Source organism: Takifugu rubripes, chromosome 14 (assembly GCF_901000725.2).
Source record: "Takifugu rubripes chromosome 14, fTakRub1.2, whole genome shotgun sequence".
NCBI classification, from domain to species: Eukaryota; Metazoa; Chordata; class Actinopteri; order Tetraodontiformes; family Tetraodontidae; genus Takifugu; species Takifugu rubripes.
Genome location: NC_042298.1, coordinates 14593904 through 14618572, shown reverse-complemented (window position 1 = coordinate 14618572; position 24669 = coordinate 14593904). Strand labels below are relative to the sequence as shown.

At 51.2% G+C, this 24669-nt stretch overlaps 1 protein-coding gene across 1 annotated transcript in view; it reads right to left on the bottom strand.

The window, feature by feature from the left end:
* fat4 (FAT atypical cadherin 4) overlaps positions 1–24669 on the bottom strand; it is a 71766-nt gene that overhangs the window by 31822 nt on the left and 15275 nt on the right. Inside the window, 1 exon segment of the mRNA XM_011611004.2 lies at positions 3713–3844. Within this exon segment, the coding sequence (XP_011609306.2) occupies positions 3713–3844 (132 nt within the window).

Sequence of the window (24669 nt, the reverse complement as noted above, 5' to 3'; positions counted from 1 at the left end):
CCAGAAAAAGGAGGAGTTCAGAAGTTCAGAGGGATCACGCGAGGGTTCAGGAAATCTGTCTCCTTTTGATCTGAATCTGTTGAGTGATTCAATTTACAGCGACTCTTCACACACAGGCCACCTTTTGACTGGTTCCTGTGCTTTGGTTTAATTAATGTGAAGTCATAAATCCGTCTTCATGGACGGCATGTGGGCGGAACGCCGCCCCGCAGCTCCGCTTCCCAACAGCTACGTACACTATCAGGGGCCAAGATGGCGGCGGGCGCGATCTGAGACTTCCCCTTGAGATAGGAAGCAACAGCCCGGCATCATTCCCGTTCTCTTTCACAGCCGCGTGGTTGCTTTTCCCTCAGGCATGTGTCGCACCTGAGTCCCCCTCTTCTCAGCTGAGTATTCCCAGTATTCCCAATTCTGCTACTTCTTGCAACCTGGAAACCCCAGGCAGGTTGTGATTGACGCACTAAAGGGTTTTATCACTTTTCCTGGTCCAGGAGCCGCCGAGTCTGCCTGCCCGATAAAGAAAATACCTTTCACACGCTTTAACTGCACATCCATTCACGGCCTCGCTCCGACAGAAAGAATGCTGCCCGACGGACAAAAGGGAACACGGGAGCCGAATAAGGATGCTCTCCCAGAACTGCCGGTGCTTTGGCGCTTCTCTAGAAACGCGGCTAATGGAGCCTCTGTTACCTCGGCCGAGAACAAGAGCCGTGACACATGCGCAGGTCAGAAAGGGAGAAAGAAAAAGCGATAGGGCCGCTGAAAGAGCCCGAGGAAAGAGCCCGAGGACGGGGACAAAGAGAGCGGCCGACTGTCTCTCCTCCCGTCTTCTGCCCAAAAGGATCAAAACGCTGCTGCCATCGAGCGAGCTGAAGCTCTGGTTACGGCTCCCCGGGAGCTCGGCTAAAAGACACTTTCTGTGATGTCCGCCGTGCCGCTTTTTGATCTTGGGGGGGGCTCGTACGGAGCGGCCGCATTGATCCTTCAGACAATGGAACGCTGGATGTCACGTGACCTCCGTGGAAGCCCGGGGCGCTCAGTATTTTCTGTTACGCAGCTCCTGAGCAGCAGCGCTGCTAATTTACTGCCTCGGTTAATATGATCGATGCTGATGTAGAATATCCTGGTGGACCTGACGTGCGCGACGTGCACGTTGAACTTTGCTATATCCTCTATCCGGCTTTTCCCTTCTGCAGTGGAACGTTTTACCCTCTTTGCTGCGATGCAGAGCGATAAATGTTAGCACAGTCGCGCATATTTCTGCTAGTCCTCTAATATTAAAAGTCGTCCCTCCCACTGAGCTTTTTTTAAAATCAACCAAGCCGTTTTTTTAAATAACCTACTCATAGCGGAGCCTGGGTTCCTTAGAGCGGCACCATTTTTTTTTAATTTTACACTCTTTTCAATGGTGGGAAGATCAGAATAAACACGGGCGCCGCTAACGTTTGCCAAAGGCTTCAGGCAGAGTCAATATCTGGAGTCCGAGTTCATGACTCGCTCTTATCTGTTTCCCGTATGAAGGATAAAACCTCCGCCGTCCCGACCCAGACTCTCATTGCATTAGCAGAGGCCAGGGCCCAATAAAGCAGCCGGCGGAGGGAGGCTGCGCTCATCGAAGGACCCCGCTGTCATTAATCAGCCGTGCACGTCTGGCAATCCCATCAGCCACCTGGGCCGCGGTCCGGAACCCAACACCCACGGTTTGCCAATTTATTTTCTGATAGGGTTCAAAGGCAGAGCAGGGAGGAGGCAGGGGCCGAGCAGGAGGGCCCGTCTAGGCCCGGATCCAACACACACATTCAGAAACACCTTAACTGTCATTAAAGAGCACTGATTCCTCCGTCTCTTCTCCGGCCCGGCTGAGCCAACACAAGTAACAGAGCTCCTCTGGACCCAAACACGCGCTCAAACACTCACTCGCCCTCTTGACCTGCACTCGAGGGCCGGACCACTTTACAGCCCTCCAAAGACGCCCCGGGTTTGTTGTGCGGGCCAATTAAATGGTGGCGTTCCGGCGCGCCAGACTGCAGCAGGAGGAAACTCATTGAGCAGATGAGTGATTTTTGGAAGCACGCTGCACGTGCACGGTGGGAGGAGCCGACGGCGGCGGCGGAGTGGCCGGCTTCCTGTACGCTACGGCGGCAAATGAGCGGGCCAATCACAACACTCCTGGATAGACGAGCGGGCCGGAGCACGTTAGAACCCCCCCCGTAGCCCATTCAGCTTCAACCTAGGTGGTTTTAGAGTCAACGCCACCAACAAACGTGCTTAAAAGTTCCTTTTGCCATTTCAAAGATTCTGAGCGGGAAGTTTTGTCCCGAAACGCGGATGGAATTTCGGGGTGGAAATAAAAACGGATGCTCCGAAGCGGAGTTTTAATGCCCGGACGCTTGAATCCCACACGTGGAGCTGTTAAACGGGACTGATTTTGATGTCTGAATTCAGCTGGCCAACAGCTTGTTCTCCTGGCTGGTCTCTGCTGGCTCCCACATGTGGTTTTCCCAACGCAGGCGCCAAATATGCCCGGCGTGCTCGATGTCAGCACGACTTAGGGTTCCCGTCGGAGGATGTGGGCAAAGACTTGGCTGGCACCATATCTGGCAGGAAGAAGCTGGAGTCAGGAACAGGCTTCTCTTTAGCCACATTAGCGCCGATGCTCCTGAACGTGTACGGCCTTTGATGCTAATGTGCGCGGACGCCGTTTCTTCTCTTTGTCTTCAGTAAAATGCAGCTTCTTAACAAGATTTTTTTTAATATTGACCATTTGGGAGTTTCGTGTCCATAAATTCTGAGGAAAAGGACAAAAGTTTGATCTCGCAGCCACGGCTGAGGCCGGCAGACAAAAGGGAGTTCAATTCCATATGCTGAACTTCTGAGGATCAAAGACATGAAAGGTTTGGCGCTGGAAATAGAACCTAATCAAACGGTATCTTTAAAGATGGGTTGAAGATTTACAGTCAAAGTAATAATCTCATACCAGAAATGAGCCAGGAGGGAGAATCCTCTCACGCCCACCGCTGAAAGAGCGCCGCGCTAACAGCCGAGCGATAAAGAGCCTCACGTGTTAGCGTTAAATCTGCTCTCTTTCAACCTTTTTCATTCCCATATCAATGGAATGGAAGATGGAGACAGGTAACAAAGACTAAAGGATTACTGGGAGGGGCGAGGCCTTTATCAGGCACTGCAGCCAACCACCAGAGGGCGACGGAGAGCCGCAGATGTTCTCATCGTGCCAATTCTGCACTTTTAATTGAATTTATTGGTCCCCGACTCGTTGAGGAACGTTTACAGGTGCTAAGAATCGTCCAGCCGTGATCTGAACCGACGTTAGAGGCACATTTCTGAAACGCACATGAATTTTATCAACAATTTTACAGTTTATTTGAATTAGAATTCAATTACCTTGATATATTTGCTACTACTAAATTGCCACAACCTCCACAGAGTTGTTTTTCTGTCTTAATATCCCAATTTTTTGGCATCGGAAAGGTCCAAAATAAACACTTAATACCGTATCGACTGCACTCCGTCGCAACAGGGACATCTGCTCTGGCCTAAAACAATGATTTTCAATTTACTGGGGGGAACATTTAGAGCATTTTTAATGCTAATCGTTCCCGGGACGTCTATTTGGAAAGTGGTGGAGAGGAAAACTGGCGCAGGGAAGCGCAGAAACACTGTCAGACAGAAGAGAAAGGCGGGGAGCAATTACCTCGTCTGCGTCTGTGGCTGTTAACTGCATTATCTTGAAGCCGTCCCCGACGTTCTCCTCGATGGTCACGTCAAGAATGTCGTTGGGGAAAACGGGCGGGTTGTCGTTGACGTCCTGCAGCGTGATCTCCACCTGTGTGGGGAGAGGGAACAACAGTCGGTGTCCAAAAAGCCTGAGATGATGAAGAGCAGGTGAAACTTCTGGGCAAATTACGACTTTATCCAAAGTCAACTCATTTTGACCGAATATTCTCTCGTCCAGCCAAAACATCTGGGTCTTTCCACATCTGTCAGAGACACAGCATGTAAGTACAACGTGAAAGCTGTGGGAACAAGAGCGCTTAAAACGTGGCGTCTGGACACCAGGGGTGGAGAACATCCGGGATCCAGGCCTGCGGGAGCGCTGGATTAGACCCCCGAGGCAACTCGTACAAATGTTAAAAAGGCAGCGAAGGAACAGGGAAATCTGTCTTGACAGGTGGAGAAAATGTTCTGTCTCTTCCAGCTAACGTTTGGGGTTAATTGTAGCACTCAAACGTGGCGGCAGGAAAGCATCAAAGACGGCCGCGGACGGCGGGAACAAGATCCTCCACGTCAAGTGTCGGCATTATTGTTAAGAAGCTGCAACTAAAGGAGAAAGCAGACGCGACGACTTCGCCAAGCGCGGCATATTTCGGGTTTTCACAGTTGAAGACATCTTGCAGGTTATTTTGAAACATGCTAAACTGATGATTTGTTGACACACAAGCTTGGACGGAGTTCGGAATGACCCCGACGGCACAAACATTCCTCAACCCTGAGCTAGCCGGCGCGTTGCTTCCAACACTTTTCCATCCACTGCAGCTCTCCGAGAAGGATTTTCCTCGACTCACAATCTTCTATTAGCTTCCAGCAGCTAATCAGCAGTTATGGAGGACAAGGATGCAAAATTAGCAATGCTATCACAACCGCATCCGTCTTCACGGTTGTTCAGCCTTTAAGTCGTTCGACAGGGAAATCGTCAAACAGTTGTTTGTTGTGATATTAGCAGCGAGGAGCCGAGCTGATGGTCTGAGACCCCCCCACCCCCCGTGGGGCTGCCATAAACATATCTGCAGATCAACATTGCGGCTCCATGGTAGACCTCACATACCTCGGTGTCACTGGAGCTCATGGAAAGTATATGATACACAAATTGGCTGGAGACACTTTTCCGTAGAGATTTACAGTGAGTGTAACGGGAGCGCAAACTAACTGGAGCCCAGGGATTTTCGCTTTAATGTCCTCCGAAGCCAAAGTAAACATTCCTGCGGGCCACAGACCCCCCCCCCAGCCCCCCCGGCGTGCTGAGATCTCGACCCAGTCGAGAGACTTTGATGATCCAAATTTAGCGGCGTGGCAACAGAAAGAGCTGTGATTACTCATCCGACATAAATCACAGCGACATTTTCTTATTTAGAGGAGATACGGCCCCCACGAGGGACTCCGAAGGTTCTTCCACCTCATTTGCAGAGCTCACCACCACCACCAGCCGAACCTACAATTACCCCGCCGGGCCGAAAGTATGCGGACGGCTCGCTTTTGTCGCGTTGTTTGGAACGCCGCCCTCACTTTCAGGCTAATTGGTGTAAATCCATACAGCATTTTACATACACGCGTCCAACTTTGTGGCGGCGCCGCTTCCTGTTTGAACGTGTAAACACTCAACCCTGAACCCTGAGGCACCCTCCTGAGGAGAACCCTGCGAGGCGGAGCCGGAGTTACATAAGCTGGAGTTGGGGAGAAAGTGGAAACCTTGGAGACGGCGGGAGTGAGACATTTATGGTCTCAGATGTTCTTGTGCGGCGATATTACGTTTCCACTCGTATCCACTAACCCAAATATGCATTTCAAAGCCAGTAAACACTTATTTTGTTGCGCGTTCCCTTTTTTTTTTGCCTCCATAAATATGGAAAAGCCGTGTTTAAATTCTCCAGCGATGGAATCGCCATTAATCTGGAGGGTGATTATGGTAATTTTGGCTCCGGGAGGGACGTTTCCCCACCTTCTCCTCCACAAACACGCACAGAAGTCTGAAAACAAACGACGGCTGCAGCAGTTTTTGTCCCCGAGTTGCCGTTTTCACAGCAGACAATGGAGCTCAAGGCCGTGTGGCCACCTGGGAGGGGGGTCGGCGTCGCCACCTATTCATGCCCGACAGGAAAACCGTCTTCGCGTGCGTCCTGAATATCCGTGTGGCGGCTAACAGAAGCAGGAAACGCTCCGTAAGAGTCCGAAGAGTCCGTTTCTCTTGTCACCAGCAGGGTCGGCCTTCATCGGCAGGTCAGCTCAAGGTCGTCCGTCCATCTGATCTGCTGGACGAGGACGTGGTTCTGGCAGGAATGAGCCCAGCAAAGTCGCTCGGATCCGCAGAGACTCCCAGCCCCCCCCCGACCCCCACCCCCCCAGCTGAGGGATGGGGCAAAGTCAACACTGAATATTTATCTAGCGTCGCCTTGATGTGTAAATAATGCACGGCCCACTTCTGAGGAGTGAGCTAATTAGGGGGAAAATTGGGGTTTTGAGAGCTAATTATTATGCATCATTGAACCAGGCTCCTGTGTGTGTGATGGGGGGGGGGGGGGGGGGCAGGTTAAACACATTAGTTTACCAGGTAAAAGCTCGAGTTTCAGCCTCCACTCTGTCAGATTGCAGGTGGAGCTCCAGCTGTTTATTATTTATGTGCTTCTCTGAATGATTCATGGCGTTCCCGAGCGCCGCCCATCACCAGCACGCCTGTGGTGGACGGTATCCGACTGCGAGCACCGGAATTGATTCGTCTGAAATTCCCACAGCTCCTTCGCTACTCCGCGAAAAGTCCGGAGGGGCGATTCAGACCTTTCGGATCAGGTGGTGTAATCTAAGACGCTTTTGTCATAAAACACAAACTCAGCATTCCCGCCACAGACGAGCAGGTGGTTTGGAAATTTAGGTGCGACGCTCCGGCGAGATAAACGTTCAGGAACGTGTGGCAATTAAATTTGCTCTGGGAACGCTGACAAAAATCCCGCTAACCTCCACCTCGTTCACAGCTCCGCCGCCGCCGCTCTGCATTTAGCCGTCTTTAAAAAGACTCAGCTGCCGAGAAGACAGCAGGAAGCTCGCGTCACGCCATTCCCAACCCGGAGAGACAAGCAGCGCCTGGTTAGGAATAAACGTCCGTCAGACGGAGCGAGTCGTGACGGTTTTCCAACATCAGGAAAGTTGACGTACCGGCCCTCCTCCGCTCCGATATCCGGTTTGTTCACCGGGAAGATTCCCGTCATTTGAAGAAGGGAATGATGCAACATTTGGCCGGGGAGCCGAACTCATCCCATCGAGGAGAAATTATGGGATATCTGATTGGATGCCGTCGACGAGTCGGGGTCAGGGGTCACGGGAAGCGCCCTCTTCCAGCTCTCATTAGACGCGGCCCTGGAGGCCCAACGACGCCATCGTGAGACGACCCAAATGTAGCACCTCATCAGGGACCCGGGCCAGAACCGTGTTTAAGAACTTGGGTTCAAGAGAACCTGCGCTGACATGAGAGTCACCAAAAAAAAAAAAGAGATTCCACTGGCGTGATGAATGAATGAGTCAAAGGACGGTGCCGTGCGCCTCCACGCTAGGCTAATGTCTCCAGCAGGCCCGGTAACGTGAGGACAGCGCCAAAGTCCGGGCAGCTCGGCCCGCTTAATGGAGCATTTCAGGAGAAACCACAAAGGTTTCTCATCACAGAACCTGAGAAGTGACATCCTTTCCAGGCCCTGACATCGAGAACCTCAACCAGAACCGCAGTACCTGCAGGTCAGCCGGGGCGTGCGCGTGACCAGACGTTAGCCTCCCGTGGGCATCGGACCGAACCGGCTGGAATCCGACTTTCCCACAAAGCCCGTTGGAGAGACGCGGCTCCGAGCGGAGGAGTCCGTCATCCTACCAAATTTAAGAATGGATTACGGACCGTCTGAGAAAGCCCAGGCCCATGTCTGGGTTCCTTGATCTGAAAACCGTATGCCCCGATCCGGGCCCGGCTGATGGATGCCTGGCTCCGCGGGAGGAGCTGCTGGAGCGGCACCATCACAGGCGATTCAACACATTTCATTTCCTGAGAACTGCAGGGAAAGGAGCGTCCTCGCCGTCTCCTCTGACCCAACGGGGTCCAGAACCTCCTACCGGACCAGAATCTCTATCAGTATCAACGGGAACACCTGTGTCGACCTTATTTCCTGTCAAAACGGCCCCACTTAAGCGCTCTTGGTTTCAGATTTCTGGGAATTCCAGACGTGGAAAGGTCAAGGACACGGGCAGGAGAGGCCACAGGAGGAAGCGCGGTTGAGCGATGAGGCCCGGGTCGGGGGGCAGAACCGCGTGTTGTTTTTAAAGCCTGTAGGATGGCGATTGGCTCGATCTGTCAAACAAAAGCCGGCAGAGTCGTTTCTCTTCCCACCGCAGGCATCGGGCCTCGGAGAAGCGCAAGTGGGCTCCGGAGACGGGAGCTGGGACATGGGGAAGTCGTGACCCCCCCCCCCCCCCAGAAATGAAGTGAGAGAGGGCGAGAGACACAACGCATCAACAGGCTCGGCCTAATGTAACCCGAGTGGTTCTGAAGAAGAGGCTCGGGTTAAGTGGGTCCCCAGTGCCCCGCAACACGTGCTGAGAGAACGTCCGATGGCGCCGAGATCCTTCAAAAATTCCAGAATTTTACTATTTTTATTTTATACTATTTTAAGTTTTAGACCTCGTCGAGATCAGAGCGAACGGAGGCGCGGCGGGAGCGAGCTCACCTCGAACGCCACGACTCGAAGGCGTCGGCGTAAACATTAGCATAACCCATTAAATCCCGCCAGGTTGCGTCTCCCTGCTTTTAAAGGTTAGCGTTAGCTTCAAAACAAGCTTTTTCTCCACGTCGTGGGATGAAAGGTAGAAACAAAAACAACATAATGAGCCTATTTGTGAAAAGTGCGCTTTGAAGACGGAGGAAAAGAAAAAGATTTGTTATCAGCGGCGTGTTAAATAGCGCAGGCAGACCGGAGCCGTATCTGCCGGCTATCGTCCGCGCCGCTGCCGCGCTGACTCCGTGTCGTTATCACGACGCCGCTCCTCAATTACCGCCATTATGTTGTTCGGATTAAAAGCACCGGGAGAAAAACTAGAGGTAAAAAATAATCGCCTAGTTTGCCAAGTCAACACCAACAAGCTCCCAAAGTTTTTCCATTTCAGGAAAGAAAGATGCTACCAGATTAGCGCGGAAAAAGCAGCAGCTTAAAAACATTTTCAAACGTTAAATTTCACGTAGCGAAACGTCTCTTTAATTCTTGCAGGTCGGATTTTAACTCCTTTTCAGGAGGCCCAGCAGCCACGTTTTATCCCAAAGTCAAGGACTTTTCAAGGACTTTTCAAGGACTATCAAGGCGGTTCTTCGCAGCTGTCGTCACTCTGTGGTAAATGTGTGAGATTTCCAGGAGCCGAGGGGCCCGAAATAGAAGAATTCCACTGATCGGACCGACTTATTGACCCCATCCCCCGACAACTGTGAGCCCAGTTCTCCATCGAGGAATTTAAATGAAACAATAAGCCGACATTTGGAATAAATGTGGCTCGTGTTTCAGAGGAAACCTGGTTCCCGCACGCTTCCTTTTTTTAAGGTGGTTTTTAAGGTTTTATGTGATTTTTGCAAAAAGACGGAGTGAATTTAATGAACCGATATTTCCCTTAAATCTTTTCATCTGCTCGGCTTTTCCAGGACTTTTCTGGTGTCTTCTGGAGTGAAAATATTCTTTCAAGCACAGAGGAGTCCATATCACACACTTGTGATGTCACCAAAGAACTAAAATTTAAAAAAAACAAAACAGATTGTTTGTCTCGTTTAACCACATAAACGTTTGTTTTCTATTTTCTACACTGTTGTAGAGACGCTGAAGCGTCCGAACACAGAAATAACGCTTTAAAACACACATTAGTGGAGGAGGAGAGCTAAAGAGTGTGTGTGTGTGTGTGTGGGGAGGGGGGGGGTCATCGTGGAGCAGTCGACCTCCTGACCTCTGCTCCCGTCCGACTACTGCTGATCAGGCTAAAACAACACGAGAGCTTCGGCGACGTTGCTCGTTTCTGTCGTCTGAGCGGAAACACGAAAACGAGCCGGCGTTCAGCTGGAGCTAATTAAGAACCGTTTAATAACCGCAGAGCCCAGAACGCTCCAGCAGGTCAGGCTACCTTTGCTAGCTACCATGCTAGCCTGCATCATAGCCTGGCTAAGCTAAACCCTCGGCTAACGTCAGCGCTGATCTGGTTCTGTGCTCCAAACCAAAGCACAGAACAATCGAAGGCTCATATTTTGCTCAGCTCGCTACATTCTGCAGCCCCTAAACCGCGCCGCGGCGGCGGCGGCGGCGTTCCCACGCCGGCTCACCAGCTAACAAAAGCACTTCAGCAAAAAAAAAAACGCCCCGAGAGCGGCCACAGCAATGGTGCCGCTCCGCTTCAGACGCGATGGACAGAGTTTCTGCTAATTGTTGCCACATTCGGGAGCCGTAAACAGAAAGTTCTGCTGTTCTTCTCCGAGCACGTCGTATATCTATCGTGGTCGATTTAGCCTCAGCGGCTACGTGCGCGGAAAGAGAGGGAGAGAAAGTTGATGAATTTAACATGAGGTGGAGTTGAGAAAAAAAAAAGAAAAAAAAAGAGAAGCAGTTGGACAGTTTTTCCCTGCTGAGGCCGTTCAGAGAACCAGACCTCTGTTTCCTCTTTCTCACGCACAAATGGGCGAAAATGTCAAGCGCGCGCCAATCACACAGGCGGCTACGCTCATTCAAACGTGTGCGGTGGCAGACGCGCCCCTCCCCCCACGCCGCATACCTCCGCGCACACTTCCACCCACCGAGGACGCCTTACAAGGCTCCGCGTTTAACTCCCTTATTATCATGAAGATGGGCCTTTTCGGGGGTAACATCCATCTTAATTAGCGCGCCGTTTGTAAGCTAGCATGGGAAGAAATCCCGCGGCCAAAGAGGAATTACAGGCTCCAAGACATCATTAGCGGATCTGGAAAAAAACCCCAAAAGGCTTCAATGGGCTTCTGCACATTTCATTATCTCAGCGCTTCATCCTCTCAGTCTACAGATCAACACGCGCAGCGAACGCCTCACGTTCCGCTCCTTCACAGCGCCGCATCATTCCAGGCGCCCAGGGGGATTTACGGACCGGCCGGGACATCAATGCTCGGCCGTCTGTGCTCGGCTAGCGGCTATTCCGTGGCTACCGAGATGGCTGCGTATAATTTCGGCCTTCAGATGTCAGGCATGAACAAACAAATGTCGGATCCAATAGGATCTGCTTTTCGTCAACGTTGCCGTAACGAAGGACTCGCAGCAGGAAGAGCCGAGAGATCTTTGTTGTGGCGGTTCTACGGAGCCCGTTTGGACTTTCCTTCTCCCTTCAGTTGTTGCACCAACGCTCCCCATTAGCGATGGTAGCTTTAGAAGCTAACACCTGCAGCAACCCTCCCCGATTGGCTGGTCCAGTTGCCAGCTACAGGGTCCGATTAGCTCTTGTTCCGAGTTTATGGTACCAATAAAAGTCCAACATCTCCCGCAGTGTGCAAAAATGGGTGTTTTCCCACCTCGTGCGGCCATTCCGGACCAGCGTTTGAAGTGGTTCCCTTCACCCCGGCCTCTGAACCTTGGGGAACACAAAGCCTTCTGGGTAATTCCGCTTCACAGCCATCTTCTTTTTAAACCTCGTGTCACGACACGCTTGAACGCAGCTGAATAGCGGCCAGACAATTCCCAATTCGCCATTCAGGAAACCAACAGAGACGATTAATTGTCAACTCATAAAAGCCCCCCGGACACCCCCGGAGAGAGGAAACTGCCCCCCCCCCGCCCCCTCCTCTGCTAGCATCTATAACACCTTCAGGTTTTCTCCAGGGTTTCGGGGGTCGGAGCGCCGGGTCGTAAGGTGGCGATTAATTCCTGGGAGCTGTTGCATTGTGGGAGCTCGTGGTTACTTTGGGGTCAGAACCCCGGTTCAACACAAGGCTGCCATTTGTTAGCCGAGCTCCGACAGGCAGACCAGGAAAAACGTTTGGGAACGTCGTTTCTCCTCGCTGCACTTATATCGTCGATATTTAAACCCATTGGATTTTAGATCAAATATTCTTGCGGACATTTACTTTTAAAATTCCAGCCTAAAAACTTAATTTGGGGGGGAAAAAAGTGCCCGTAAGACGGCGGACTTTTACTCTGAAAGGCTCCGAGGCTCCGCGGCCTGAACGCAGGAGTCAGCAGATTTCCAAACAAAAGAGCTTGAAAAACACCAAATTCCATCAATCTTGGCATTCGCTGGGCCGGGAAATTGTTTATAACAACGCAGGGTTGAAATCGGCGTAAACACGCGAGGAGAGCCGCGACGGCCGACGCTTCGTTTCAACATTTACTCAGCGTTCCAAACAGAGCGTTGGGGGGAAAAGCTGCGTGCTGTTTAAACCGGAACGGTTGGGAATGACACCAAAGTCTTGTTGGAAAATAAACACGCGCACAAACAAGAGCGAGCGAGCGCACGAACATCGGATCCTCGCCGGGATCCGATGACGCCGAAACTTTCGCCGGTGAGACGTCCAGCTACGGTGGCTGCGGGGGGACAGAAGCGACCGGCGTTCCGCTCCGTCCCGCAAAAAGCTCGGATTTACGGATGGTTGATGGCGGGAAGTGGAAAACAAAAGCCTTCAAAGCGCTGGAGGACGTCTGTGGGGCCGAGAGCTGAGGGGATCTACTGGGGTTAGAGGACTTAGGGTGTCACACATGATCTGGTCCCTGACAGGACCCGTCAGCACCTCCACCTCCACCCATCCACCCCCCCAGGGAAGAGGACAAGTGAGGCCCCGAAGGCCACGGAGCCTCTCGGATCTCGGATCCCTTCTTTTTCTCCCCATCAGCTGCAGCTTTTTCGCCACCGTAATTCAAAGTGCGACTGACGTGCGGCGCAGATATTAGCGCTTCACTCAGCGCAGCGCCAGGATATAAATTATGCTAGCGACAGATGTGCGTTCCCGGGATTATTCAGTGAATTAAACGCTCCTCGCTGCTGGTTTCACTTCGTTTTCCGCTATCAGGCAGCGGAGAAACCCGAGACCGACAGAAAAACCGACACCGACGCTCAGCCAGAAGTGAAGGAGAACAAAAACCAGCCGTAAATGTTTGAGGCCTCCAAAGAAACAGCCAACAAGATGTTTATTCCATTGGAGTTGAGTCAACATGGCTGCATGAAGGCTGGTCCTGGATCAGATGCAGTTATTGGAGTTTTATTGGGGAGAAACGTCCACTTTCGGCACTAACGTGTTGATGTTTGTTGTAACTAAAGCCCGGCCTATTAGCTTGCTTGCTAACATTGGCAGCCTACCAGTAATCAGACGAATCAGATAAGAAAACGCGCTTGTTCTGCAGATCTGGCAGAAATAATTAGAGGGTTTCAGTTACAAACTGTCCAGATTGTAAATTCACTTGGGAATGACAGCAAATCAACCCTTTTAGCCGCTAGCGCAGCAACACTCGCCGTTCGGTTGAAAAAATCCCTCTTTCTCACTGTGATCAATCTGGATTATTCATTATTCCTTCGATTGGTCCGTCAAGGCAAGAGGCCGAAGTCCCCTTTCGACATTAGTGTAGCACATCGTTTTAGCACCTGGCGAGAGCTAAATTGTGGAAAACTCTCTGCGGAGAAGCGATAACGAAGAAGCGATCTGCTGCTATCGGCGCTGTCCTCCTTTAATAAACACTGTCGCTCACATCCTTCACCCTTATCCGCCTCCCCCAAAGTGATGTCGGCTTCACCCAAAAGCAACACTTTTAGTTCAGATTCCTCCAGTTCTTTAGCTAACCTGCCGCCGCCGCCTCCTCGTATCTCTTCATAAAAGGAATGACGTAACCACATCTGCTGACAGCTCAGTTCATCACAGATCGTTTCAGTGTCGTTCGTCAGTAGTTTCACACATAAGAGCTGCCCGCTACCGCTAGCTACAGGGAGGAGGTTCCGTCCTATTTAGCGAGGAGGTGTTTCATATTTAGTTTGTTCTGTTCGCAGCTGTGTCCCTCTGGATGAAAACTTTGACCCTTAGCTCTTCCAAAATGTAACAAGAGTCCTAGAATCCCCTCCCAATGCCATAGCTAGCACTTTCACATGCTAAAGCAGCTAAAAGGACGTTAGCACCCCACTCTTGTTGCCTTCCCTGGACTTCAGACTAATTTTGCTGATCCAATTTATAACATCTCCCCGTCGTCACATGTAAAACTTTCAGACGGAGGAAAGTTCCGAGGAATGTGTTGCGGTGGAGACTTTAGCCTCTTTAGCTACCGGCTAGGCACGAATCCCCAACATCCTGGGATTTACTCTGCATTGAAAAACTGAAGGGGTCAATAAATAAAAGTGTGAGGGCCAGCTGGTCGGGGTGGACGGTGGAAGCTCTCGGTGATGGAAACACTAAACTTTGAGCTCTTTCAGCTCCACACAGAATCCAGTTATCCCAACATTCAGACTCACTGGGCTGCGTGATGTTTGATTAAACCCCACACTGTTAATCCCAGGAAACAAATCAACTAATCCAGATTAAGGAAGGCCAGACGGGGGACGGAATGGTCGACGACTCTCCTGCCTGCTGAGCACCTTTTCAAAGACGGAGCTCATTACTGCAAACCCGAACACGGGGGGAACCGTGCGGAACCCTGAGACTTGGATCCGTGCGGAACTCTGAGACTTGGATCCGTGCGGAACCCTGAGGCTTGGATCCGAACAGGTGGAGATTATTACAAAACAGGAGAAAGCTTCAACACTTCCTCCTGAACGTTCCGACAGTATCGCGCACGTTTATAGCCGCGGTCGCAGACCAAAATTAGTAGATGGTTCCCCGTTGCTCCGGCAACCGTCCCATTCTCCCGGGACACGGAAAGATTTGCGTTCAGCACATCAATGCACAGCGGGACATTTGGTGGGTTCGCATGACGCCTGAATACCGATAAAGTGTGAGAAAGAATCGGCGGGTCATTGTCACACATGCAAAATCAAAACCCCGTTAGATTGGACCAGAATCTTGTTGATTTGGGGCCATTTAAAACATATTTTTTGCTCTTGTCTGCTCAGTCTGAGGTGGTTCCCTCAAAATCAATTTAAATATATATGAAAAAATCTATAAACTAGCAAAAGAATCCATCTACAAGCTTTATTTTGCAATGCTCAACTCTAAATCCCAGATTATCAAATTCCAGCGATTTAGTTTTCACGGCCGGCTGATGCTAACTGGGGTTTTGAGTCGTGGATTTTGTGGGAAGTTTGCAGTATTTAGGAAAAATGGTGCTATCCTTGTAATTAATGTGGGGGAAAAGCTTTTCTGTTGATTTATATCAGCACGGCGCACTAAATAAAAAAGGCGCCACATTCATAAAAGGGGCTTTGTCGGTGACTTGGATTCATTTCTTGAACTCTAGCAAATGGCATCAGGACCTTAGCTAGCCGCTCTCCTCCGGTATGCAGTAATACCCTCAGAATGTAAAGAATGCTGCGGTCGTTGCATCTGACTATAATACAGGAGTCAGAATCTTGTGCCTCAACCACAGAAGTGATGTTTTACATTTTATTAAAATTTTAGCTACAGCCAACGAAGATGCTAACAAAGAACCACACTACCAGGTGCTGCTGTAAGCTAGCTAGGTGCGAAGCATGCTTGCGGACTGCACAGTTTGGATGTTTGTGTCTCGTATGTAACTTTTTTGGGGTGGGGCAGGTGCCGAAAGCTGATCCATAATGAAATATAAAGTGAATAGTAGCTACAACCGTTTGCGAAGTTGTTCATGGAACTGAAGCTGACCTTCCCAGTCCTCCAGCTCTCCTGGGGAGCCATCCTATGCTTTTACCTCTGCAGTGTGATAATTTACAGTTGATGACAGTGGAACGGTGTTCCAGAGGCGGACACGCTCATGGATAATGCATCCCACACTCTACTTCTATTGAGCAACGTCAGGTGGGACTGAGACTAACATCCATACTCAAACTCCTGGGTTTTTTCGGGGGGGGGGGGGGGGAGAGAGGATGGAAAATGGGATCAAAACTCGACGGAGCAGCTGTGTTTAGGGAAGGAAACTATTAATCAAAAATGTTGAGTGATATATGCAAGCCCCTCTGAGGTAACCCCGGCTGAGCATGTGCCGCCTCATCTGGGACCGGCCTCTCCTGCAACTGTTCTAATAGATCCATCACGGCCCCCACAAGATAGACCCCTGGCACAATTGATGCATCAACAGCTGGAGGGACCATTAGGGACGCTGACAGCCTTCGTCTGCTCCGGCTAAAAGCGGCCAAACGACTCGGACAAACGCAGCGACGCTAATGAATGTGTCCGTCACCGCGAGCGGGGACGGCCGGCGGGGAGAGGTTTTCAGGAAAGACAGGAAAGAGTTGCACTTGGGAAGGGGGCGTGCTTAAAGTGAATGATGTTGCTACGGTTACTCAAATATCCCCTCCGTCCAGACGTCAGGTGGACTCGGAGGAAGAGCAAGAGTGTGGGAGTCGTAGTACGTCCACCTTATCCGAATGAATTAAGATAACCCGTGATGCATCAGTCAGCGTGGCCTGGACCTAATCTGGCTCGGCCTGACGTCATCCCCATTATCTCACCTATGCTCGCACACACACTCAAACAAACACAGATCACACAAGCCAACTCTCCTCCTCGAGTCAAACCGAGTGCAGAAAAACTAGCCAAGATGCCAAAAAAAGTCAATTTTTCGGGATATTGCTGGTCACATTAAGGGTAAACAGAGCTATTTCCAATGTCTCTTCTGTTTCTGAATAAATATTCAAACATTCTTTTTTCCTGGTCAGTGTGGGTTAGAAATCACAGGCCTGTAATCAGTTTTCCAGAGCTCTCCGCCTTCGCTCCGGCCAGTCTGTTTATTTCTACCCTGATGACGCTGACACAAAGTTGGTTCCTGCTCCGGTTTGAAACATCAGGACTTCCTTCCTGACGAAGAAAAGTCTAAACAGCTCTGTGTTCTGTAAAGATTAAATAGCCAAAACGTACTTTTACTCCCCGTCTGAGCGTCATCGGTTGGCCGAGGGTGGAGCTGTCAGATTTAAGGGTACCGGCTCGCATTCCACCGGTGGAATTACGCTGCTCAGGACGCCGCCAACGACGGGAATAATGACAGCACTATTGATGCTAATTAAACGTTGTCCAGATCGGATCTGGAAGACAAATAGGACGGAGCACGACGTGGCCACCGTGTTTGCAAACCAACCTTCAACCAGTATGGGGGCTTCAGAACCGGACCGCGGTTGTACGAAGGTGCCGCTGTGAAGGCGGCTTCTAGGAAAAAGAAATCCGGGGGAAGTTTGGAGGCAACAGCTGTCTGAATCATCCATCAGAGGAATGTCCTGGCGGAGGAAATATTCGACAGGTTCATTACTTCACCATGACGTCACTCAAATACGCTCCGGACGGAGCCAGAACCACTTTAACAAATTACCAAAAGGCTCTCGGCCAGGGGGGGAAAAAAACGATTCCTAAAAAATAGAAACAACCAGCTTCTCTTCTTTGGCCTTCTCAACGAGGAAGGGGGGGCGGGGGTCTGGAGGAAAAAACAACTCTGGAGTAACACAATGTGATGGGAACAATAACCCGGCGGGCCGGCCTGGTGTCAAACCACATCAGCCCACATCTGACCGGGGCGACACGAGACCGAGGGAGGTCGTAAAGTCAAGTCAGCAGCAGGAGGGGAAGGAACGGAACACAAGGGTGGGGATTGTTGGGAATCTCGCCGCGCAGCTAGCATAACTTCCTGTTATTTGTTTGGTAGTAAATGCTGACTCGGGGGGGGGGGGGGATGGGGGATGGACACAAGTCGCCGTCTGTCCTCAGCTTGGAGGGCATGTGTTCCTGGGATCATTTCATTGTTTCCAGAGTCTGATCCGTGCATTCAGGAGCAGTTAATGGTGAATTTGGAGCGATCTAATCGCGCCCGCTCCCGCACGCACCTCTGGACGTTACAGGGGCCCGGATTAATCCCAGATGTGAGCGGTGCTGCTGTTCCCAGAGATGCTGGACTCGTCTTTTAATAATAAAAAAAAAAGAACTGGCCCCCACCTGCAGCACAGAGCTGGATTCAAACGTGGCGCCGTACAGAGCGAGGAGTCTTTCTTCTTCTGCTGGAGCGACTTTTTATTAGGTTTGAAGCTGATCATTTCGTGTTGCATCCATCACCCCGACAGCACAGCTGGACACCAGAGGACTAATTTCCCTCCTGTCAGGAGCTTTAAAAACATCCAGCGGGCCGCGGACAGAGAGAAGAGCTACAACTTTTCCCATAATCTTAAAACAAAGATGAGAAAGATGAAAGATATAGAAGGTAAAACTGTAAGAGCGTAAAAAAGTTCGACTCGCTTCAGTTTTACGACCCTGAAATTACTCGGTGGTGTGGAACAAAATGTGATAACATATAAAGGGGAGAAGAATTAAGAAGGTTCTGCTGTGAGAGCCAACCGTGGAGGACTGGGCAGACTCCATGGCGTGAGTTTTATTGTCCCACTACTTAATGGTAAATAACAGGCCTGGGCAATGTGAACGAGCATTCATTCGGCCAGACAGAGTGATTAATCCACGCTGGGCTCTGGGACAGGCCGAGGAAAAAGAGAAGGCTCTTTCTTCTCCTTTCTTGTCCCCGTCTCACAACCCTGCAGGTCCTAATTGGTTAATTTCATAAAGTTCTCGCAGGGCGTTTTCTCAAGCCCACCCTCCTCCTGACGGGAAAACCAGAAGGCCGTTCTGGGGCGCTACCTGCAGGTCTTTGGTGGTGGCCTGAGAGTCCGGCAGGCTGCTGTGATAGCGCGGCTGCAACCGCGGTCGGGAAGTCGCTCCGAGCGGGCTCGTTTTCCCAGTTCATTCGGTTCAAGCCGAGTGGGTGTTTGTGTGGCCGCGCCGCATAAAACTGGCAGTTACATAAAAAGAAATTCATAATCACGTCTGAGATGACAGGGATAGGGAGGAAAAGGGCGGAACTCTATCACAGTCACCCTGCTTATGAATATTCTCCAGCAAGCCGAACATTTCAAACTCACTCGCGCCAAGAGGCCGCCTAGCTTCACGCTACATTAGCCTGAAGACAGATTTCCCACCTTTGACCTGTCGAAAGATTAATTGCTCATAACCCAAAGTCACCAACTGTAAAAACGAGCGCCAGAAAGCAGGTCGCCAGACGCGGAGGCGTCTACATCAGTTATCCAGTTAGCACAAGCCACCGTGTAAATGCTAACACGGAAACATCCGTATCTAACCTGGCCATCGTATCCAAGGTCAGGCCAGCCAGAACACCAGGGAGCAGATAGCATCAGAAGCTCTCTCGCTCTAGCATGTGACGAGTATAGCGTTGCCTTTCCGCGCACCTCGACTACACGTGCACGCTCACGTGCTGGAATGGCAGTAGTGAGCTTTTCTACGTGAGGAACTCCATCCCGCGCACGGTGGAGGACGCTTGTCAGGAGATAAAAACCTCCAGAATAAACACGTTCCCATTAGGGGAGCTGGCCGCCGACCAACCTTTACCTCAAACGGATCTGCGTTATCTGCGAGACGGCCTCGATCCCCATCCAGATGATTGACCGCCGAGACGGCTGCGGAGAGCTTTGAGATGAGCCAGGTTCTGGTTCAGCTGGGTCCTGAAAGTCCAATTCGTCTCCATAAAACTGAGTTGTTCTCTCTGGAAGAATTAAGCCCCTTCCAGTCTCCCCCTGCCATCTTAGCTAAATGCGCTAATTTTACCAGTCAGTTTGGATGGGATTAAATGGGATAAAAACATCGGACGGCTAAGCTATCGGCTACATGACAGCTAAGCTAATGGCTACTACCACACAGTATGGTTGCAAATGACATCACCACGCCCTGTGAGCCTCACGACAGCGGGAGGACATGTGGCTCTTTAGTTGGAGATGATTCAGGAAGTGAGGAAACCACATGGAAATAATTTGTTTGCGCTGGTATCAGCAGCACCGGCAGCGTGGGACCATCGCCGCTCGACCGCCGCTGTCAGCAGAACCGTTAACAGTTCTATAAAAGTGTTAGTGAGTCTCTACCTGTCTGTAAATCAGGTGCGTGCACGTTTGATGTCCAGCGTAACGGAGCGCTAATAAAACCAGCAACCCAATCTGAAGGCGCATCATAAATAGCGTATGCTAAGAGGGTGGGGCGCTCATAAAAGCGGAGACTGTTGCACCATGGGAAAAGCGTCCCGCTGATCAGGCATTTTTATTTCAGCTTTTGCCGGGTCGGACGAGCAGATATCTGAAGCCCGGACTCAAAGCTGCCCCCTGACCTGCCAGACGGAGACAAAAGCGGGAGTTTACCCAAATATCTTTCCATCTTAACCTCCCTGGCCACTAGCAACCATGCTAGCATGGACGTACGCCGCTGACTTCCTGCTTATTGGTGCCAGTTATCTGCGGCTGGTCCCAGCCCAGCATAAATCCGGAGGATTAAAGGACTTCAAAAAACGTTTTTAAGGGTGTGGGAGGGTGGCGGAGGATAAAGCAGGGGGGGTTCACAGAGGAGCCGACAGGATGAAAAGAAGTTGGGGGCCCATAGAAATGCTAAGGAAGTGGCCCCCTTTTTCTCTCCCCTCCTTCCAAGTCGCTCTGGGGTAGGAAGTTCCCAGCTCCGCCACTTCATTAATTCATGCTATTTAACAAGTGGGATTGTGGCGGGGCTTCTTCGGCCCCGTTCACACTGCAACCAACAACAGTGCCATCAGTAACTGACAACCCCCCGGGTGGAGGGGCTACGGCCTCCGGGGTCCACGCTGCAAACAGAGCCACGGGAAGCAGAACCTCGCCATTCAAGAGTTCAGCCTTTATTTGTCATCCCTGGTTTCTCCCCTCCATACACATCTCCAGTCATGGGCCTCTGAGGGTGAAAGGAGGGGGGGGGGGGGATTGGGGATGAATCTCCATGATTTCCTATTAGGATGGGATAAAGGAAGGTGGGACCGGTGGGGGGGGGATCAGAGGAGTCAGTGTGCCCCTCAAACTTCTAAACTGACCAGAGAAGGAGACAGACGCCGGAGAACCTGCAGGATTCGGTTCTTTCTGAGGGGTTTTGAGCAGCAAAAACCCGGTTTTCCCAACAGAACAAGCGTTTTTCCGCAGCACCAGCATAATCTCCATTATTCTTCCCGCTCAGACGGGAGCTGATTACGTCCCACGTGCATCAGAAAACGGGGCAATAAACGTCGACTGCAGCTTTTACGACTCGAACTTAAGCTTGTTTACGCGTTCGCTGGGATTAATGAGGCTCGGCGCCGAAGTCACGGCACCGATTTATAAATAGCCTTAATTTCTAAGGAGATAAAATTAGATGTAAAATTAGAAGGGTAAAAGCATGAAGATGCTAATTTGTTCAACCTCTGGGAACGTAGAACCCTGAAGAACCTTCAGCAGCAGGTTAGGATGTAAGAGGTGGAGGTTCTGTAGGTTCTGCCCGTCGGTTCTGGGGAGACAAGACGACTGGAACTCAAACACTCCTCTGAGAGGGCGTCAGAGCTGAAGCACATTAATGTCGTTACCCACAATCCTTCAGGAGGTCCCACGCCGGGCCACACATCACCCGCCCGGTACCGATAAAATAACCCCCTCGGGCGACCCCGTTAGGTCCCGTGACTTTCTCCGGAGCCCCCCAACACCACGGATGAGGGATAGAAGCGATGAAGTCATCTCGCGGCCCATTAAGTCCAGCGGCGGACGGGCCGGAGGCCGTCTGCGGCCGCGGAGCGCCTCTCTTAGCTGCTAATACAGTTATTAGACGCTGCCAAAGGCGAGACCACCAGAGTGGGAGCGTCCCTTTCAGGGCCGTGGAAAGGCCAGCGAATCAGTGTCACACCAGGCTTTATGGTTGTCTCAGTGGGGCCGGGGAGGATCGGCACCCCCCACGGGACACAAAGCTACACAAAGCTGCACACACACACACACACACACACACACACACACACACACACACACACACACACACAAACCTGTTTATGTTACATACACTGCACATTCTCGCCAACACTTTGATACAGCAGCAAAAACCCACAAAAAGGGAACAAAAACTCCCGAGACAACATCAAATTAATGGCAGTTTTATTCGAGGACTCTGAAAAAGGATCTGAGCTGAAGAAAAAGAACTATTTATTCTTCTTATATACACAGAAGCAAATGGAAACGCTCGTATTTAATACATACATGTCTCCTCGAGTAAACTTTAATTCCATTAAATGGAGCTAAATGTATCCTGACCGATACAGAAAGGAAAGTACTATTTAGCTGACAGGCCTCTTTTATCCCTTTTTGTTTCACCGGGTCTGTTTTAAGACGTTTCCCAGGACGGGACACATCGTTTCTCAGTGCTGTAATGAGCATTAAGGAGCCTCTCGCACACACTAACCTCAACTTTCTGGGTCCTTTTTGTTCTTTTTTTTTTGCCCCTGCTGATGACTTTAACACACAGGGATGGGTAGAAAGGGTACTTTTTCCTTCCGCAGATGCCTGGGAATTACCTGTTCGACCAAGAGATCTTGGCAAGCCCCCCTGCCAGGCCGAATAGGGGGCAGCGAAAACATTCAATCGGACAAACAAAGACGGAGGCGGCTAAGGTCGCGGGGGTAAAATTCGCTCATTAATTCCACTTAGCGCAATTTTGAACGCTCCGCATTGAGCAATTGACAGAGATTCTCTCAAAGGCTGCATTGAGACATCTTTGTCTGTCGACACTTTTCTTGTTGTGAAGACCTCTGGAGGAAGCAGAAAACGCCCCCTAGTGTCCGGTTTTAATGCCCGAAAAGGCCAAAAATGTAGAAACAGATAACAATGGGATTCCTAGGAAAAAGTGCTGTCATCACCTGGATACAGCAACACACACAGACATACAGACACACAGACACACACACACACACACACACACACACACACACGCGCGACAGATTTTGAGTGACAGACCGACAGACACACACAAGGTTCCAGTGTTTGTCATCCAACTTATGACCATCAAACCCCAAAGGAATCATTACCAACGCACTCTTTCCAGATAATATCAGAGGAATCGGCTCCATCAGATTGCTGGACTGAGCTCGGCTCACCTGGGCCAGGTTAACCATCCGGAGAGGTCAGTACTTTTCAATTTCCCGTCGTTGCCAGACTTTCCGGGACGGTAAACGGCTATAAAATGTGACGAGACAAGAGTTGTGAGACGGTTCGCTCGTTTCTATTGTTTGATAACCAAAAAGGGCGACTGGTGACGTCTCCGCCAGGCCGCGGCGCTGTTAGCACGGGGATGTTCAGCCTCAGGCTAAATCTGTCTGATTCTCATCATACACGGAGAGAAGTGTGTGTGTGGGGGGGGGGGGGTCCACCATACAGCTCGCCTGGCAGGAGAAGCTGTCACTATTCAGTTCAACTCCAGTCCTGCGAAGAGACAAGCCAGCTACAAAAACAGCCCGCTGGTGCCTGGAATGGGGAGATGGCTGCAGCCGAGAGGAGGCCGGGGGGTGGGGGGGGTGAGGTAATCTTCAGTTAATGGGCTGCGATAAGGGGGGAGGCTTTAACAAAACAAGATGACAATTCCGAGGTGGCTTTTAGCGGCATTATCGGCCGATCCTTGACCTCCGTTTCTGCAAAGTTTCACTCCTCGAGCGGGACTCCGGGTCCAGCCTGCGCTCGCCTGGCCCGCTTTGTGCTCTAACCCGCCCCCCCCCCCCCCACCGAGGGTTTAACCTCGGGTCACCGCCGACTTCTTAATCAGTCCAGCACATGACCGTTCCACTCAATCCCCACATACCAGGAGAGAAGCACCCCCTGATACAGTAAATGACCATAAAGAGCTCAGCGAGACCCAGAATCGAGGGTCCCCGATACATCAATGGACAGATTTGGGTGGTGCGGCGGCGGGGAGACACTTCTCCGAAATCCACGCTTCAAACGAAGGTGGTATTAACGTGGGAGGAGGGGGTGAGTCGCCACGGCGATTGGTCGCCAAGAGAACAGACGGGGGGAGGTTTTTTTGGGGCGAGTTGATGAAATTCTTTGAGGGATTCAGTTTCAAACGGCCTAATGGTTACCAGTCGGGCTTATCGCCGTCCTGACATCTTAAGCCTGAAATTCATGGACTGTGCTGCCCCACTGTCCACGCCGCGTGATGCCTGACCGGGCCCGTGGCGCCCACGGCCCCCGACGGGGGGGCCGCAGCAGTGGCTACCGGGAGCGAGCCGAGAGGGGAGGGGTCAGAACGGTGCTCCTGGAGGTCGGGAGGGGTCAACGTTCAACCGATGCCGTTGTGTTCCTTTTTTTCCGGCCAGTAAAAACCCGACTTCACCCCCCCCCACCCCGGCTGCTGCCATTTTCTTTTCTAAACACACTCACTGCACGATTTTTCACCCCCGAGTCGTAAAAGATGCTTGGAAACAGAAACGAATGTCCTGTATTTGTTTTTTTCCTTTAAAAAAAAAAAAAAAAAAGAGGGGTTCAACAAGTGGAAAGAGTTTCCAGCGACACGGTTCAGCGTTCTTCAGAAAAGAAACCGGGTCGAAGATTATTTTTGGCAATCTGCGGCGATATATTAGCCGGCGTTTTTGGAAGCGGCGCTGAAGGAACGACTCCATCCTTCACGCTCCCTGGACGTCCGCCCAGACGGAGCCCACATGCAGCAGCGTTTATCGGGCCGGAGCCGAGCCGGGGCTCACTTCAAAGAGGGGCCGCGATAAGGACGGGCCGCCAGATTACGGCGCGCTCGCCCCGACGGGGGAAAACAGGCGCGCGCCTCCGGGTCCAGACTGATGTTCCTTTGTTAAACGTTTTCAGACGGCTCTTCGGTGAGGTCACAGATTACGGTGACGACGCTAAAGTGTTTTTTAGAGGGAATCGGATCGTAGAGGGTTCACCCCTCTGCCCCCCCCCCCA